At 34.2% G+C, this 20,345-nt stretch overlaps 2 protein-coding genes and 2 long non-coding RNA genes across 4 annotated transcripts; 3 read left to right on the top strand and 1 right to left on the bottom strand.

The window, feature by feature from the left end:
• Window positions 1-7,972: 7,972 nt before the first annotated feature.
• LOC113054306 (lipopolysaccharide-induced tumor necrosis factor-alpha factor homolog) lies at window positions 7,973-10,576 on the bottom strand. Its single transcript, XM_026219758.1, has 4 exons — window positions 10,318-10,576; window positions 9,299-9,373; window positions 8,491-8,638; window positions 7,973-8,078 (listed from the first exon to the last, which is right to left on the bottom strand). The coding sequence occupies exons 1-4, from the start codon at window positions 10,574-10,576 to the stop codon at window positions 7,973-7,975; spliced, it is 588 nt and encodes a 195-aa protein (XP_026075543.1).
• Window positions 10,577-12,937: 2,361 nt separating this feature from the next.
• Window positions 12,938-14,945, top strand: LOC113054297 (butyrophilin-like protein 2). The gene is made up of 4 exons (XM_026219748.1): window positions 12,938-12,989; window positions 13,795-14,136; window positions 14,228-14,578; window positions 14,899-14,945. The coding sequence occupies exons 1-4, from the start codon at window positions 12,938-12,940 to the stop codon at window positions 14,943-14,945; spliced, it is 792 nt and encodes a 263-aa protein (XP_026075533.1).
• Window positions 14,946-14,960: 15 nt separating this feature from the next.
• Window positions 14,961-16,320, top strand: LOC113048884 (uncharacterized). The gene is made up of 4 exons (XR_003276547.1): window positions 14,961-15,066; window positions 15,175-15,270; window positions 15,522-15,614; window positions 16,246-16,320. It is a non-coding gene; the product is annotated as an uncharacterized LOC113048884 (long non-coding RNA).
• Window positions 16,321-17,936: 1,616 nt separating this feature from the next.
• Window positions 17,937-19,551, top strand: LOC113048894 (uncharacterized). Its single transcript, XR_003276549.1, has 3 exons — window positions 17,937-18,296; window positions 18,565-18,642; window positions 19,451-19,551. It is a non-coding gene; the product is annotated as an uncharacterized LOC113048894 (long non-coding RNA).
• The last annotated feature ends 794 nt before the right edge of the window (window positions 19,552-20,345 follow it).

Here is a 20,345-nt window from a genome sequence, read left to right as displayed (position 1 = left end):
AGCACTCAAGTTTCGTAGCCTTTTGAAGTTTAATCATCATATTAATCCATTTAGCAAATTATTGTCTTTCTGTCCCCAAAGAATTTTTGTACCATTTAAGAGTTTTCATGACCTTAAACGTAAACAATTTAACTGAAAATGTTTTAAGGACCCACGTAAATCATAATAAGAACATTGTTCAGTGCAAATGTTTCTGTAATGCATTTGGCAAAAAGCTTCTGCTGACTATGAATTATACCTTCGAAATCTGAGGCAAGTGGTGTGATGGCGATTTAAATAAGATACAGATTTCCAAACAATCCAAACCCCTTTGAACTTGGTAAAAAAAAAAGATCATCTGTTAACTATCTTGACTGGAAAATGCTGTTTACATTGTCAGTTTTTAATTTACTATTTGCTAATGTTAGTGTATGTTTAGAGTGCATGTCCTACTATGCTGAGAATAATACGGGGAGCAGCTAGAAACTAGTGACCTCTCCTGGTTGGAGGTAGTATTAACATCATAAACTGAAAGCAATCTTAACGTGACTTGATTTTCAAATGTTTTAAAATTGATAATTTGTTTCTAATATGATCCAGCGGGTCGTACTAAATGACACTGCCGCCAGTTGCCTATCCCTGCTTTGGATAAACGCATTTGCCAAATGCATAGATGTCAATGTAAATAATGAAGGTTTTTCAAGCCCCTGCTGGACTACTTGATTAATAAAGAAAGAAATGGATAGATAATGTGAACTCATGGAATTGATTTTTGTTTCGCATTGTGAGATGACCGGGATTTTAATGAATATTTATAATGAGTTGAGCACATAGCCTGCATTTGTTGGGACTTTGTCTTCTTTAATGCAACGTCATCATGACAGTGACCAGAGATGTTGTTTCAAAAGACACATTAGGCATTTGTCAGACATAGCAACTGCACACCAATTCCTCAACCTCCTCATGGTTGTGCCAGTGCATATTTAGGGATTTCCAGGGCTCTTCCTGATTCACATATCAATTTCAAAAGCAAAACACTCCATGAATATGCAGAGAGAAATTAAGAGCTCGGTTTTGTTGAGTCCATGTGACATGATCACGACGAGCTTTGCACTTCAAACACTTTCCCATCTGCTTCTCTCATTAATACCAGTCTTTCAAAAGCATCAAAAACCTCAGGAAGGCTGACAGCTTTTATTTCCCTTTATTAAAAAGGAGGAGCATCAAACCTTAATCCCTAAACCTTCAAAAGTGTTTATAAAACCATTTATCTCCTCACATCTCCCTTTAATGCTAGCTAGTGCGATATTAATGACTATTTAATGTATTCTGTCTCTCTCGGGATCTGTCTTGCTCGTCTCTCTCCCTGCAGCCTTGATCTGTGAGAGCTGTGACTGAATAAACACAGTGTTTTAACACCTTGGACAGAAACTGCTTAATCTGAGGATGTATTTACAAAACTACAAAACAACAAGACAACAGAGTAAAGCTGACATTTACTGAACCTGAGCGTAGGGCACCAAAACCTTCAAAGAGAGACTAAACCGAGTGCATTTGACAGGCTTTCTTATGTGCATGTTTACCCCAAGTCATTCTAAACCCTGTGTTATGGGTTCTTTTTTTCCATGTTTCACTCTGTTTGTTAATCCTGCGTATTCAGGTTTCCCACTGTACCACTGAAAATAATTTTTAGGCATTCTGTTCTGTGCTCTTTTAAAAAATAGCATTCTTGAATGCTGTGTCTCGCGTTTTTATTTGCAAAGCAGCATTATTAGGTGTGAATGTCCCCTAATACCTCATTATTTCAAACTATAAACAATATAATGTCCCAAAATACAAGGGTTAAAAAATTATGACAAATTATGACAAACAGAAATTAAAAAATGCGTAACATTGCTTTATCTGAAGTAAAAAAAAATAAAAATAAATAATAATAATAAAATAAAAAAGGGCCATGTGCAGTGTGAAAGGACGAAAATTCTGTTGCTGCTTAGTATTTGTGAAATGTTAGTAACAGGATTGCCAGGTCTGCGGAAAAAGACAAGCCCAATTGCTGATTAAAACTAGCTATCATGCCCCTATCCCCCTCACTTTAACCCCAGATTAAAAAACAACAACATTGGGCAATAGTGTTAAAGTAACCCAACACGGGAAAACCGTAAGCAACTCTAGTAGGTAAAACTTTTATGTAATTTAAGTCTGTAAATCAGATCTAATCGCAGGCAAATATTATCTCAAAGTCCACATTATCCCTTAATTACAAGCTGTATTTGCATTCATCTTTGACTAATCTCTTCTCTCACTTCTTCTATTTGCCGTTGTCTTTCACATCAGACCGTCTGCTTTAATGGTGTTCAGAATGAGGCATTAAAGAGGTCAGAGCCGCAAGGTTATAAGCAGCTTTATTTACTTTGCAGTGCTCTCCTCTGATTATATCTTATTTTCAAACCCTTAAACTTGATCTCTCTCGGTTTGGATGGTCAGATTGCCTCAGAATGAAATGGCTGGATGATTTACTACCTGCTAGTGTTATTCAGTAGCAGGTGTAAAATCCCACAGACTGATATTGAATGTGGTTCTGAAACCATCATCTAGACTAGAGAGCCTAAATAGAGAATTGAGCTTGCTGAAATGTTTGTGTTGTGTTTTTGGACTCATATTTTGAAGTTCTGGTCTTATAACCACTTGTAGTTTCTTTGTTATTTGGCTCCTTAAGCAGTAGGCTAATAGATAGTTGGATCTGAATGTCATTTCCGTCATGCATAATATTATCTCAGCACGAGTACAGTACAGTATGTGAAGGTATTAGTATTGTGTGTGTGTGTGTGTGTGTGTGTTTTCATGTGGTGGTTGTTTTCAGTTGCAGTAGACCTCTGTGTTGCCCCTCATCCCTCTCTATGAAAGGAACAAGCTAAAGGTCACTGCCTCCCACAAGTGAGGATGTTACAGTTAAAACAGTGCAGCTCTGTATGCAGTGTTTCATGTCCCCCGGGGGGCTTTCTTTGAGCCACGGGCCCCTCTGGCCACACGCGAGGCCCCAGCAATGCAACACTTTGAGGGATGAAATGATAAGGCTTTATTATAGAGTGATTATATCTGACACTTGCCAGGCATGAAAGGCTTTTTTTTTTAAAGGATCCTTGTTTTCGAGGTCCGGTTTAACATCAAAGATAGAGTGAGGGATGGAGGAATAAGAGGACGTGTTATTTATTAAAAGGGAAGAGAGCAGTGGCAGGTCACTTTCATTTCCTTACTGTATGGCATATTCTGTCTCACCTCACTTTACTTTCTTATCTTCCTTTCTTATCACCCAACACTGCATGCAAATATTAAACTATATGTAGTATAAGCAAAATAAATAAGCCAATCAATGCTTAACTCAAGACCCTACATGGTATAAATAAATAAATAATAATAAAAAAATGAATAGATATCAGCTTTCTCCAGTTCCTTAATCGCAGTAGATTAAAACAATTGATTTGTATTACAAGTTTTCTGAAATGTTATGTTTATATATGCAAATTGGGTGTTATCTATGTAAATATGCACTAATTTGCATGAATTTTCAGGACAGAAGCCTTTGATAAATCCTAACTTTTTTGTTTTCATTTTGTTTACATCAGAGTTAAAAGTTTTTAGATTTAACAGGTAATGTATGAGAAAAAAAACTCAGTTTCCTCCTTTAAAGATATGTATTACATTTGAAATCAATAGACACAAATATGACATTATCTCATTTAATGTGTGCTAATTTGCATAGAATTCCAGAACAAAAATCGGAACGTTTGATAAAGCCAGGTTCAAAATTCGTGTTACATTTTGTTGATATATTAATTAAAGTTTAAAAAAGCTTAATTTGATAAATTACCTTTAAAGGTATGTATTGTAATTTAAATTTACAGACACAAACATTTTTATAAAATAAACAATTAAAAGTGCATTTTATATATTTTTTCCACTAGTCTGAAAAGACGACAAGTTATGGTAGCAAAACAGCACAAATTGTCAAAATGGACTAGGGCATGAAAAACAATGTTTTTACTTATAATAATAATGTTCTGACACATCACATGTCTTCTGTTGTTGACGTTTTAGCTTGCACATCCAATCAAGCTTGGTATATTGGTGCAAAATGCATATTTCTCTAAATGGTTATGTTCAAATTCTTGCTATGAGCAATATTGATAGTGATGGTTAACTCGGCAAACATCACTAATGAAAGACAAATGGGCCATTTTTGCTTTTGTCTTTCCTACAAGTGCGGTGGGGTTTGTCAGACAGATTTGGAGCTCGAAACAGAGCCCTGAATGTCTCCCCCTCCAGCTTTTCCTGTGATTCATTTTCTGAATCGGGAGACACAAATGGATGTTCATTGACGGGATATCATTCAGAAGGGTAGCCTTCCCCTTCTGTTCCCTGTGGTGAGTCCTCAGCACCTGTCTGAATGAACATTTGCAGCAGATGCATGGACACCTGTGAGCTCGCCTGGACGAACATTTATTTCTCATATGTTCACCTTTCATAGCTTAGGAGACTTAACGGTTCTGATTCATTGAGGTACTTTTGCCTTAGATGTTTTTCCTCAGATCTGGCCAGAAGTACACAATATTTATTTATTTATTGAAGAAGAAGAAGAAGTAAACAAAAGATTATTTGAGCATGTTTTGCAAGAAAATGCCAATTCAGCCTTTCTACCTTTTTTTTTTTTTTTTTTTTTTTTTTTGCTGTTTCTTTGTGATTCAGCATAATAGGACCCCTATAATAATTTGTAACAAACACATTAAACATTATGAAGTTGCTGAAACTAGTGGATTTGTGTGCCAGCAACCAGTTCACTTGATCTTTTTAAAATCAAATCCACAGCTGTCACAGAACAGGCTAAATGTGACTTATTTAACGCTTAATGAACAAGTAGCATGAATACTAAGTCACTGGCATTAGTGCAGTCATTGTCCATATGGAGATCAAAATTAAAGAACAATCTAAAAATTTCAAGGACACTGTCTTATTTTAAGTTATCCTAACAGGAGTAGAAGGACAGTTTTTTAAAGCATATTTCATCAAATAATTGTATTCCGAAACGCAGTATAAAAAACTTTGAAGATACCTCCAAGTTATTGGTGTTAATCTTAATCTGGCACCTGGTACTAATTTCCTTGATCGTATGACAAGCCCTGTTTAACTGGCAGCATTCCTCTAATTTTTTACTGAGATTGCAAGATGGCGTGCGTCTCTAAGATGACACTAATCCATTCTAGACTGCCAAAAAGGCTGGTCGTCCACATGAGGCAAATGCAATAGAAGGCAGGTTGATGCTGAGAATCTCAATGGGGAATCGGTTCAGCACTGCAGCTGGAATTGCTCATCAGTTCAGCAGTGAACAGGGTATAGTTGTGTCTCTGTATGCAAAACAGGTAAAGCAGTTCCTTGAAGCTGAAAACACTGAAATAATGAAATGGCGTGCCCAGAGTCCTGATCTAAACACTACTGAAAATCTCTGGAAAATCCTTGGTTGCAAAGTTTTGGCTAAGAAATCCACTACAGGAAGAAGAGTGGACCAAGATCAGAAATGAGACCAGAAATTAGATTAAATCAGATTAAATCCAAAATTTAATCTGAACTTCTTTTGTAATATACCGTGGTAACTGTCCTCTAATTTTGTTTACTTGGTTCACCACAAACTCTCCTATTCCAGTTAACCAGACAGTTTAATTGAGTTACTACAACTTACTCTTTGAAGAAATTTAAATAGTGCATAAATTTGATGAGAAGTATTTGGGTTCATACTAAGATCTCTGACATTTCGTCATGGCAAATCTGAGCACATTTGGAGATTTGTTCTCTATGAGAGGCACGTCAGATTACTGGAATATATTTCTCAGGAGAAGTAGGACTTTTTGAAAACCGTGTGGAGAAAATAAATGAAAGGAATAACTTCTAGAGCAAAAGCCTCTGAAAATGTGAGAGGTTGCTGTTGTCTGTGTACTTTAAAAAAAACAAAACAAATAAAGGTTCTAAAAGGATGCCAGAGAAGAAGCATTCTTTGTTCCTCAGAGAACCTTTCATTTAACTGTTCTTGAAAGAATCATTTTTTAACAACTTTTTAATATTCTAATAATCTTTACAACTACACAAATAATCTTTAACCATCAATACGGATGAAGATTTTTTATTTTTTAAAAGTATAGATTTTAAATATGTTCAGAAAGGATCTTCTATAGGGAAACTTAGAAGTCTTTGTTGTTCTCACTTGGGATACAGTACCTCTTAAGTGTGTTAGGGCATTAAACGTTCCTGTTTATCTGCTTTAATGCCACCTGCGCTCCATCTTCAGCTCGTTGGGCTTCAGTCGCAGTGAGTCTGGTTCACTGGGTTCATGCGGTTCAGCAATGTGAGTCTGCTGGCACAATAATCTCTCTCACCTCACGCCTTTCTACACCTCTCTGCCCGAGACAGTTTGATTAATTAGTATTGCAAGCGGCAGAGTAGTGGCCACCATTCCCCTTATGGCTCAAACACACACAGTCTCTCCCCGCCATTTTATTTTTCTCCTTCCATCATAATGGTTTTATGGGTTACCAAAATGGCAGAGCAATAATGAAAATAGAAGAGTGATAATAATAAAGACAATACTTGATTTTTGGGGGATTTAAAGACTTTTTTAGTCAGCAGGTTAAATTCAAAGCTGATGATGTGAAGCTCATTTTAAAGTCCAGACTAACACAGTTCTACTACAGAGCCAGTATTGAAATCGTAATCATTTATTTTGCAATAGTACGTACATTCTTGACAGTCAGTTAATTGAAATAGAACTGAAATTACAATATGGAATATTATGATTATGATCTGAATTTGAGCAAAACCTGGTTTAATATGACATTGCTAAATGAAAAATCAGTGCTTTGCATGTGTGTCATTTTCACAAACCCTGTTTAATATAAGAGTTGCTGCTTTGCTTTTGTTATTAACTATTGCCATATATATTAATATTTACAAACAGCTTTCTTTTTGATTTTTTTTTTCCATTTTGTTATGTGCTTTTGTAATTTTATTTAGATTATTAGTTAAATAACTAATTTAATAACAACAGTTAGCAAGATGAGACATAAAATTTTTAGCAGTGCAATTGAAATAAAATGTGTCTCTCACACACACACACACACACACACACACACAGACACACAACAGATGGAAAATCTTTTTAAGGTGGCCTACTACACACTCTATTGGTTCTTATACAGATTGCAGGCACACAGCTGTATAATTGATATATTTTAGATTGATTATTATAATTTATATATTATTACATTATATAGTATGGATTTTAGATACTACATTGCTGACATATTATTGTCACCGGTCAATAAATTACAGGAGCAAATGATGTACAAATAAGATTAAGATTTACAAATGAATCCTCACTGAAACAGTTGTTCCAAAATTCTAAGTCTGATTTCTCAAACCATAGCTAACTTCATTTAATGATAATAACAGCTGTTAACCCTGAAAGCCTTCATTTAAGTGAGGCTAATTATGAAATGTTGAGGATAAAATGTGTTTAGTAGAATGATTTACCATAGTAATATAATGTTGCATTAGAGCTTGAAAATGTTAAACATTTATTGACCTTAACATCAGACTGACATCAAAACTCTGTCATATTAAAGATACATTAAAATATTAATACTCTACAACATCTCTGACATAACTGTGATCTACATTTACAGGCATGAGTTCTGACAGACTTTTTTACAACAGTTTTAAATATTCTATTTCATACAATATATATATATTCATAAATATTTCATACAATGTATACTTACCATATATTCCTACTACATGTGTCGTAATAGTGGCATAATTATTTGAAAAATATATATATATATTAGAAACCTGTGTTGGAATTAGTATAGTGTGAAATAAAATTCAGACACATTCCTATATCTTATACCCATTAGATCCCATTAAAATCAAAGACCAAGAGGGTTTGAGTTCACAGACGCTTGTAGAAAGACAAGATGTTGTTGCAGTTTGGGCAGCGATGCTCCACATCTTTACACGAATCCATCCAGAAAGGTGCTAGACAACAGGGCCAGCACCTGCGAAGAAGACATGAGGATCAGTCGATCACTGTCTGTCCTGTAGACTTTCACTTACTGCTTCTTAGTGTCAGACAAAAGATAGGATTTGCATCACTTTCTATGTACATTTACATGTCCCATTGAAACTCTCAACTATCCTACACTGCAAAATTTAAAATTGGCATAGAAGCATTTTTAACTCAGTAGTAAAATGTACAATTACTTAACAAAGAAGCAACAAGTAACCAACTGAATTAAACTTGACATTTTGATAGACTTTTTTCTACTGTAAAGAACCTTTTGTGCAATGAAAAGGTTCCATGGATGTTAAAGGTTCTTCATGAAACAGTTGATGCCAATAAAGATCTTCTATTTTCAAGAGTGTGTAGTAAGTTCAATGAAATGATCAAGGTGTAAAGAGGAGTTTTACCCGATGAGGGCGAGGCAGCCACAGGCCGTCCAGGCCATGAGACCGGAGTAGTGATCTGTAATAGTGATCACCTGGTGCTTACAGTGAGGACACATGGTTTGAGCGGGTAAATCACGCAGGCTGGGGTGCATCACTGTGGTGGTTACAGCTGTAATGCACAGAAACACAATGCATGATCCAGATAAAATGAAAAGCTGATTTCTTTCTTTATATGTCATTATTTGAATATAAGGCAGAATAATGGCTTTTGGAAGACTGAGATATAAAGTTGAATTCCTCATATAACCAATGAAGTGTTTTATTAGTATTAAAGGGTTAGTTCACCCCAAAATGAACATTCTGGCATCATTTACTTGTTGTTCCAAACAAACACAAAGTAATAACAAAACATGTAAACAAAAACAGGTAAATAAAACAAGATCCAAAAAAAAAAAAAAGTCATAAGGGCACATAAAGTTACACACATAATGAAGTGGTTTAATCTACTGTAAGTCTTCGGGAAGAGATACAATCACTTCATAATTAAAAAAATTAAATTTATGCATTTGGCAGATGTGACTTACAGTGCATTCAAGGCTATCAATTTTTACCTATCATGTTTTTGAATGCTTGTCTACTGGGTAAGCTCAATAGTTGAAAATTGTAACTTACTGGTAGTTTTAGGATACATCCCAGGGTTTGGAGCTATAAAAAAAGATTTATAAAGAGTGTTATTGCACCGATATTAGTCATTGATAATAGACAGTCATTTTTAATATTATCTACTGAAATAACTGTTTGAGATTGATAGTTAAGAACTGTAACGTACTGTTAGCTTGAGGATACATCCCAGGGTTTGGACCTTTAGAAAAACATTTATAAAGATTGTCAGTGCACTGATTGACTATAAATATAGTATTCATAAGGAGCTTTAACTTACTGTTAACCTGAGGATACATCCCTTGATTTGGAGCTTTAGAAACAGATTTTCAAAAAAGTCAAAGTTGTCACTGACAGTACATGAAATTTGGTTTACCTAATTTTATCAATAATAAAACTCATTTGTCAAAATGGGCTTGAATATCATCTGCCCAGAATGATAATTTAAATTACAGGGTAATTTGTGAAAAGACATGATTATAATGATCATAGAAAACAATGAAGTCATATATATTGTTCTCACTAGACATTACTCATCAACAAACTGTATGAAGGTAAGAGTAGAAACAAGAAAAAGATGACTTTCATATTCAGATCTTAAAAGCTATTTCCGCAACAAAAGCCAACATTTCAAACATTACAAAGCAGTTTTTAGATTTAGTGTGTGAACTAGTCTTTAACATCAGTAGAGCATGAAGGTTCACATTTTTGTGTGTCTGATATGATCAAGTGATGAATCAAGTGCTTGTTTTTAGAATGTAATGGCCACGCCTCCTCATGAATAATAATAAGTTACCACAATGTGTGTGTTTAAACTCAGTTCAGATCTATTATGTGTACAACTGGCTTTTATTCACAGACACCACAGATTATTTTCTTCTCAATAAGGGGACATGGTTGTATTAGTATTATTTTAATGCGTGATTTATTAAATATTATGTCTAATGTATTCAATATCTGGTAAAAACATTGCATTATGAGACATTTACAAGCAATTTCTTGTCAGCAGTAACACCTCAAATGTAACAAGGTGGGGGGGGGGGACTCATAATGTAAAAAAATATATATATCGTTTTTGGGGAGAAGCTGTCATATCCTCCTATTAAAAAATCATCTCTGGGTCAGAGTGACTGCAGTATACTACACGAGGGGTTATGAAATGAACCCAGTTTATCGAAAGAAACTTACCTCCCTGAAAGTTTGTAATAACTCCCGGCTCTGGGTATGAGGTGTATCCCATATGAATATTGGGATATGGAGATGAACTGTATCCTTGGTTGTGGGTCATTTCTTGTCCTGTGTAATCTGCTGGATGGCCTGGGTAAGCTGGAGCAGATTCAAGAGCTTCAGTGGCTTTCACAGCCTCTATATCCTCCATGTCCTCCATATCCTCCAGATATTCCACCGTTTCCAGATCATCCATATCAGCTTCTCCGGTCTTATCCATTCTTAGTTCCTTAAAAAATAAAACTGAACTGAAGCACACAGAAAATGAGTAAGAAACATGTATTGAATTTTATACAGCAAATATGATGCAGGGCAATGTTATAGACTAATAAGCTTCATGAGTCTTTGACCATTCACACAAACAATATACAAACAAAGATCTCAGCCACTGAATGCATTTTTAATTTTAACATAAAACTGTGTATAATTATATGAGGAATAACTGACAATGCACCACTGAATCATTGAAATGAATATCGTCTAACTGTCTTATCTGTGAACTCATTAGATTATATCTTATTGCCTTGGCTCAAAACCACGTAAGTTTTCACAGATATCTCTCTTCTGGAGCTTCATCTTTCTCTCTCTCACACTGATTCAATCTGCTTCCAGATCAATTTACCTACAGAAACACGAGGTCAGTGAGATTTGAGGCTGGGTGTTGTATTTCCTTGGAGACCCGATGAAACTGAGTTCAGAAACAGAAGAAATGGGTGTGAATGAGTTCTAAAGGAGGGTGAAGAAAGGAAGCAATAAGGGAGGAGATTTTAAACCAGATTCAAACCAAATATGCTTCTGATAATGACTTCTATTTCTGAGATTACTTTTTGGTTGCTGAAAAGACTTATTCAATCAGTCAGACCTGATTTAGGTTAAGTGTTGAAATGCATATACAGTATAAGTGAACTTTATCCAGAGGGACTCTATCACACATGACTTCATAGTGTGTGTCATCTGCTTTTTGGCTTGTTTGTCATTTATTTTGTGCTCTTTCTGTCCTGCACATCACTGACTTTTTTTTAAATTGACTATAGATGATCTTCTTGTGCTCTGAGGTTGTTTTCATGCTTATATGCATTCGTTTGGTTTTCTTGAGCCTTGTCGTGCCATTAGATTTGCTGCGTGCAAGAGTTGTTTGAATTTCTTTGCATTCACAAACTAGTTGCTGAAAGAATTACTAAAAGAAGTGATCAGTGATCTTACAATTTGAATTTTTTATAGCCTTCATATGTATTAGTATGGCTATTTTCACACCTTATGTGCCTTTCTGTCTAGATAGATAGATAGATAGTTCACCAAATCGAACTGAATCGTTTAAACCGGTTCGCGTCTCCAATACGCATTAATCCACAAATGACTTTAGCTGTTAACTTTTTTAATGTGGCTGACACTCCCTCTGAGTTCAAACAAACCAATATCCCGGAGTAATTCATGTACTCAAACAGTACACTGACTGAACTGCTGTGAAGAGAGAACTGAAGATGAACACAGAGCCGAGCCAGATAACGAACAAAACTAATGCAGATACCAAAGATTATCCTTGAGAGATTAGCGAGTAAATTTGAACCTGAAAAATATTGGGATGTTTTCATTTAATAAATTGATCAAAACTTAGTAAAGTAAGATTTCTGAACATTAAAACATTAAAAAAAAAAACTTCTAATACGACCCTAAAAAAAAAAAAAAAAAAAAAAAAAAAGTTGGGATGTTTCGTAAAAGGCAATTAAACCTAGAGTCTGTGATTTGTTAATTCTCTTTAACTTTGTTATTTACCAATCCTTTCCTGAGGCCTATGGGCAGTAAAGTATTCATCGAACACACACCTCAGAATCTCTGTTACTGTTTCAATTCAGCTGAAAAGCCACCAAAAGACTATTTAATGTCTTAGCCAACCTAACCACTTATATAGTCAAGGCAACATGCCCCCTTTAAATTACCCCTTTAAATTAACTGTATCCTTTTGTGATGTCCTTACATTAGTGCACCAGTAGATGGCACTCAAGCTTCTTGAGTTAGATATATACATAGGAAATAAGTGAGAAGAGTAAGAAAGTATGCAGAACATGTGCATGCATGTTATCCTGCTTGTTCATGGTGGTTATTAAAGTTTATTAAGTGGAATACACAGTTTTGTGCTTCTTGCCTACTGCCTACATGAAAGACTTAACACATTTCCCCCCTATAATTATATTGTACAGAATATTGTATGTACAGAAAGTGGTCTGATTGTTTTAAGAAGCAAATATGTTCTAAACTTGTGGTAAAGCATCCAACAGCAGATGAATGTGACTAATTCAGGAACACACTTTAATGTAGTGTGAAACTTCTGCTCTAAAATCATCTGAGAATTGTGTACAGTTTCAGATTGCTCTTTTTACAGATGCTTTTCATATTTGTTTTTTCTCCATGATGTACTTTCCAAACCAACTGGTTTTTCTGGATAAGCTGAAGTTTCGCAGTTCAAAAATCTTTGTCAGTCACAAGAAGAAAAAAAAAATACAGGTTTAAACATTACCTTCATGCTCATTATCGCTAGCAAACCTTTGACAGTCCAAATAAATATTTCTAATTTCAAATGAACATGGACCTGTTTATGTGTATATGTGTGGGTATAATTCCAGTAATATCTGAAGGTATGTATATTATTTTCTCTGATTATTTTATTCAAATAACACAGCATACAAATCTTATGACTAATTATGTTCCATTTTAATCTCTACAACATTATCATTTAATGTTTTGGAAATAAAAAGTATTTTGTTTTGATCTTTTTTTGTTTGTTTGTTTGTTTGCTATAGAGGCTTCTGCTAAAGTGCTTAAAATGAGTTTGTGCCTACATATGGATATCTTTAATGTAGTATTTGTAATGTAGTGTTAACATTAAGAGCAGCTTAAACTGAATCTTTCCTGTTTAACTAATGATTTTCTACATGATTCTGCTTGATGTTTTTAGCTTTCAGCAGTTGATTTAGATTTGTATCCACATCTCTTATTCTGGTGTATTTCTCATTTCATATAGTGGAAGATTTTCAGAAATTTATAATTTTAGTAAACTAAAATGTTAGAAAGCAGATAAGTTTCATTAGACTCTGGCCTTTCACAATTCCAGACCCCTTATAAATTACCCGTATGTTATGGAAATTAAAGTTCTTATACTAGTACTTTAGCTTTACAGAACATGATTTAAACTACCTCTCTGGTTTGCTACGATGCATTCTGTTTTACTCAGGTTGTATTTCCTTGTTACATGATTTGACCAGCTGAACAAAAATTTTCAAAAAGAAAGTGAAAGTACATTTGACATCATCTCATAATCTTTTTTTGTAAGGAGCACCACCATAAATGCTTTTATATGTCACTATGATCTCAGTAAGTTTGCATCCATATACATTAAAATGAAATTGTAAAACAAGCTGTCATTTCTCTCTCTGTTTTCAGCATTCACTGTGCACGGTCCCTCTGCTCTTATGTTTGCTCATCTGGGATCTTCAGTGGTTTTGCCCTGTTATGTTGATGAACTCTTGCTAATGAAGGATCTGAGGGTTGAATGGAGAAGAACAGACTCAGAGACTCTGGTTCATCTGTATCAAGATGGTGAGAGTCGACCAGAGTCTCAGGAGCAGGATTATCATGATAGAGCTAATTTCTTTACTGATCAGATTCAACATGGAAACTTCTCTCTCCGTCTGGACAATCTGAGAGCTGAAGATGAGGGACGATACACATGTAGAGTTTACAGTCAGCAGGATTCTGGAGAGACTGTGGTTCAGATAAAACATGGTGAGTGAGAGTCACCTGAATTCTGTAGAAAATATAAATGACATTGGATGTATTTTGTGTAATGGAATTTAAATAATTTTTATTCTCTCAGAGTGTTTGATAGTATCAGGATCAGATCGGGCTGTATCTGCACATGATGGTGAGGATGTCACTCTGAACTGCTCTATAGACTCTCACATCAAACCTGAACACATTGAAGAGATTTTATGGAGGAAAACAGATGGAGATATTCTGGTTCTGTTCTTCCAAAACAATAAGACTTTACCAGATTCATCAGATGAGCAATACAGAAGCAGAGTTGAGCTCTTCCCTGCTGAAATCCCCAAAGGAAACTTCTCTCTCAGACTGAAGAGTGTCAGATCTGAGGATAAAGGAGTTTACATGTGTCAAGTGTTTGCTGGAGGACTTTCAGCCAATGCAACTCTGGTACTGGAGAAACTGGGTGAGTCGACCAACAAAACCAATAGTAAACTATGTCTGTTTCCACTCAATTTAAATGTACACATTTGTTGTGACAATTTTTATTAACTCTACCCAAAAATCATTTGAATATTCTGCTTTTGATATGGTATGAACCTGTGTGTCATTAGTTATTTGCATTTGAGTGTTTATAAGTTGCTATTTATTGATATTTATACTAGCTTAAAAGAGTTTCTATTTAAAAGGAATCAATATCTTTTAACATTAAAGTAGCTGCTCCTGATAGTTTTAGGAATTAATTTAAAGAATACATTGCAAACCTCCTGATTATTTCTCTATAAGAAACAATGACTAAATACACCAAGTTGATTCAGTTCAGTTATTCCTGATGTTTGTGTTTCACAGGTTTCTCTTCTTGGCACATAGCTGTGTTATTTTTCTGTTTTGCTGCTGGATCTGGAGCTGTACTTCTGCTCTGCTCTCTGATCTACTACAGATATAAAAACACTGGTAGAACTGTGCTCGTTCTTATTAATTGTTCTTATTTTTATGATTTAAATCTCTATGTTTCAGTGTTTTATTAATTTAACTGTGTTTTATTCTGCAACTTCTCTCCAGTCACCAGCAGCATAATCTGGAAACTTCAGGTTTCTCTGGTCTTTTGTCCAAACATCTGTCTGTTCTTTGCCTTCATGCTTTGGGGCTTTACTGAAGGTGAGTGCAGTAGTTTAGTGTTCTTAGTTATGTTTGTAAATGTGTTAAATAATATTAATTTAATCTTAATAATATGGTAGATTTTGTTTGTCTTCTGTTCATAATAATGTACAGATTTTTCTCATCCTTGACTCACACGTCGGTGTGTTGTGTTTGTGTGTAATATTTAATGATGGCACTCTTCAACACTTTTTATCACACAGTTTTTGTCATTTATCATCTAAAGTCCATAATTTAATATTCTGTTCCAGGATCTCTGCATGAGACGGTCACCTGCTGTGCTCTTTATATTCTGAGGCCTTTAATGTTGATGTGGGCTTTGCACTATTTGAAGAATCATCAAGGTATGTTAGGATTTAAAGTTTATTCTTTTATTTATTTATTTTAAGAAGATTAGTAAATGTATATTGTTGGCAACATATTAAGTCTTAGTATTACAATATTACAATATTTTTAGTGATAAATTGTATTGCAGTTAAATACAGTAAAGGATCAAAGGATCAAAGAGCAACTGAAGAGCAATTATTTATTATTGTTTTAGTTTTTTAACAGTTTGTTCAACCCCCGACCTAACCCAAAATGAAGAGTATAAGCAGTAGAAAATATTTGTGGCAGACTACATTCAGTAAAGCCATGAGTCTTTTTAGAAAATAATAATAATAATAATAATAACAAGGTTCTAAAAATATGCTTTTGTAAAGTGTAAAGTGTGAGTATGTTGAGAAGTATTTAAATTTAACATGGTTTTATTTATTTTATTTTTGAAAGCATGTCTAAACAATTTAGCTCTAAAGTATCTGTGGGATTCATTTGTCATCTGCACAGTGATGCACAAACATGTTTTCGTATAAGAATATGTTATATATCTGTCAACAGAAAACAGCATAATTTAGTCAATCAGGACAGAACTAACATAATATAATAAAATGGCAGTTCATTAGTGCTCTTAAAAAAAATCAACTTTTCTTTCCACAGACAATCATAAATCATGGGTCAGGTTTTTCAGAATAAAAAGAGAATTTACTGTTCTTACAGTCATTGTTTATTCAGGTGCGTAAATTCACATTTCACACGATAGAAACCATATTAATTATTCTGACACATAAAATGCGTTATGAATTATTACCTGTTTTACTAACGTCAGTAGATTTGTCCAGAATCCAGTCATTAAATCTTACCCCACTCTGTCTTTAAAACCCTGTAAACATGAATCCTGAAGCAACCCTGATTACTCAAACTAACTGAAGGACACACAGAGCTCACAAGTGTCTAATACATTCTTCATTTCCAAATCATCAGATTACATCCTTCTATAATTTATACTTTATTGCATGCAACTTTCATTAATTATTATAGTATATATGATATGATCTCCTCTTTCTCTGGTTCAGATTAAGTTAGTATGGCTTCAATGACAATTGACTGACAAACACTATTCAGTTCACCATGTGTACACCATGTGTTTTGTTCTTGCCCAGGACATCATGTATCTTGTGTGACATTTTTTTTTTTTTTTTTTTTATCTGTTTCTAAAGTTTTTTTTGCTCATGGCTGGAAAATTCATGAACATGATACAAACAATAAAAGCAGTATATCCTCAGGAATATGCTTTGGATTTGTTGTGCTGTCTAGTCTCTTCCTGAGTGAAGGTAAGAGTTTGTGTTTGATTAGAATGGCAGGCTAAGTAAGCACAGATTTATTACATTAATAAATGTAAATTAGCTATAGATAATATATACACTCACTGGCCACTTTATTAGGTACACCTGTTTAATTGTTTGGTGACACAAACTGCTAATCGGCCAATCACATGGCAGCAACTCAATGCATTTAGGCATCTAGATGTGGTGAAGACGACTTGCTGAAGTTCAAACCGAGCATCCGAATGAGGAAGAAAGGGGATTTAAGTGACTTTGAATGAGGAATGGTTGTTGGTGCCAGACGGGCTGGCCTGAGTGTTTCAAAAACTGCTGATCTACTGGGATTTTCTCACACAACCATCTCTAGGGTTTACATGGTCAGAAAAAGAGAAAATATCCAGTGAGCAGCAGTTGTGTGGATGAAAATGCCTTGTTGATGTCAGAGGAGAATGGGCAGACTGGTTAGAGATGATAGAAAAGAACAGTAACTCAAATAACCACTCGTTACAACCAAGGTATGCAGAATATCATCTCTGAACACACAACATGTCGAATCCTGAAACAGATGAGCTTCATCAGCAGAAGACCAACCCAGGTGCTGCTCCTGTCAGATAAGAACAGGAAACAGGAAGTTCACACAGGATCACCAGAATTGGACAATAGAAGATTGGAAAAACAGTGCCTGGTCTGATGAGACTCAATTTTTTTTGCTGCGCCATTCAGATGACAGGGTCAGAATTTGGCATAAAGAACATGAAAGCATGGATCCATATTGCCTCGTCTAAACACTTCAGGCTGCTGGTGGTGTAATGGTGTGTGGGATATTTTCTTGGCACACTTTGGGCCATTTAGTACCAATTGAGCATCGTTTAAATTCCACAGCATACCTGAGCATTGTTTCTGACCATGTCCATCCCTTTATGACTACAGTGTATCCATCCTCTGATGGCTACTTCCAGCAGGATAATGCACCATGTCACAAAGCTCAAATCATCTCAGACTGGTTTCTTGAACATGAAAATGAGTTATAAAAGCATTCAAAGCTGCTGCAGGTTAAGTTTTGATGCATGAATTTTAGCCTTGAGTTGACAATTGTCGTGTCCACTCTGATAAAAATGTTTCCAGTGTCATGAGAATAGAAATGGTGTTTAACATCATGTGACTAAGCCCAAAGAGACGGCAGACATTAAAGTTGACCAATCAGCAGATCACAGTTATCCCACATCATGTTAGTCTGTATCCTGTATATCAAAATCTTATTTTCATACTTGCTTTCATTCTTTCTTTTTATAGGCTTTGATGATTTTATATTTTTTTTGTTGTCATTTTTTTTGTCCTTTTCCCAATTTTTCCAGTTGATGTTCATATTTGGATTTCCCTCTTTAGGTAACACCTGAATATTGATCTCTTTATAATTAATAAACATTTTAAAAAATAAATATATATATATTTTTTAATAAATTTCTCTTTGACATGTAGATTGTTATGTAAATTAAGTCAATAAGAGATCCCCAAGTAAAACAAATCTGAGACTCTTATTTCAGTGATTTTAACATTTAAACATTCAGATCAATAAAATGATGTGTCTTAATGACAGATTATTGACTGTTTTGTTTGAATGGGAAACTAATGGACTGCTATTTTCTCATGATAGTGTTTTTTATTGTGGTATTTGTTCAACCGATGCTGTTCTGTATACCACATTTATCTCTTCCGCAAGCAAGATTTAAATGTAAGTACATTTTAAAGTACGTTCTGATCGTTGTTATGTTCCGTGATCCAGGTGTGTGGCATGACAGATGCAAAAAGAAAAAACACCTGCAATTTAAGAAAAACACTTTCATCAATTTGACAACAAGTGTGCTGTAAATGCTCAAAACACAAACAAAAAAAGAAACATGCTGCAAATAAATAAAGCACCTGCACATCAATTAAACTACTTCATCAAATTGACAACATGTGTGCTGCAACACAACCAAAAAAAGAAATGCACTGCAAATTGAAAAAAAACACCTGCAAATTACTGCACTGCAAATGATCACAACACAACCAAATAAAGTACTGCAAAATACACTTCAGATATAATTATTTATATTGCTTGTGTTCTGGGTGTTTGCAGGGTGTACAGACAGATAGACAGACAGACAGACAGACAGACAGATAGACAGATAGACAGATAGACAGACAGAAAAGCATATATTTAGATAGATAGATAGATAGATAGATAGATAGATAGATAGATAGATAGATAGATAGATAGATAGATAGATAGATAGATAGATAGATAGATAGATAGATAGATAGATAGATAGATACTGGACATGACTTGATTTTATCTATTGGTTGTTGGTTGTCTTGTGAAAACTGAGTGAATTAATTGTTCAGAGTGAAAACAAATAACATGCAGAACATTAACTAAGAACATTATAAAAGTTACATTTTGATTTCATGCTGACTTTTCTTAATTGATCCGTGTCAGATCTGAGTTGTTGTATGTGATTTGTGAAAGCTAAAGTAGAAGGTCATATTTTCATTCACAGGTCTTCACCACAGATGGATGACAATATTGGGGACAATAATAATAACACTCCTGGATATCATTCTAGTGATTTATGCTCATCTAGTCATATTTGATTGGGAGAAAGGTATTTTGTCTTAATTTAATTTAATTTAATTTAATTTAATTTAATTTAATTTAATTTAATTTAATTTAATTTAATTTAATTTAATTTAATCTTTATTTTATTTTATTTTATTTTATTTTATTTTATTTTTTATTATTTATTATTATTATTATTAATATTTTTTTTTTTTTTTTTTTTTTTTTTTTTTTTTTTTTTGGTAGATTTGTTGTGGGAATGATTACATATGAAATGTTGTTTTGTAAGTCACTGACAAGTGTCAAAACATTGTAAGACATGTCAGGTGCTGTTTTTATTTACAGATAACGTGGAATGGATCTTTGTAATTTTATTTCTCGAAGTGCTAAAGATAACCGTGGTCTTTGAAAACCGTGTGCTGAAACGTATGTTGAAAGGTATTATCATATCACCGTTACAATGCTTGTGACTTGTATTGTATTTTATTACTCCATACTATAATTATAAAAGAGCATGACAATATGGTATTAAGATGTAAAAATTTGAAAACTGTGATATGTCTTAAATATGAAATATTAATAGCCTTTAAATCTCATTTCTAAAAGCTTTACAAGGCATAAATAGTCATCACTTCAGATGAGCTCACAAAAATAGTTAACTAACAACTACATATGTATTATAGCTACCTGAATTAACCCTGAATTACAGTAGAAATACATGTTAATAAACCATTTATTAACACTCTAAGTAACTATTACTATATGTCTGAATAATAAGATGTAGGAATGCACATTTAAATAGTTTATTAATCATTTACTTACAATTTCTAAGTGAT

This window comes from Carassius auratus, chromosome 3, assembly GCF_003368295.1.
Source record: "Carassius auratus strain Wakin chromosome 3, ASM336829v1, whole genome shotgun sequence".
NCBI lineage: Eukaryota > Metazoa > Chordata > Actinopteri > Cypriniformes > Cyprinidae > Carassius > Carassius auratus.
Note: the sequence above shows the minus strand (reverse complement) of the source record. Positions and strands in the feature narration are given on the sequence as shown.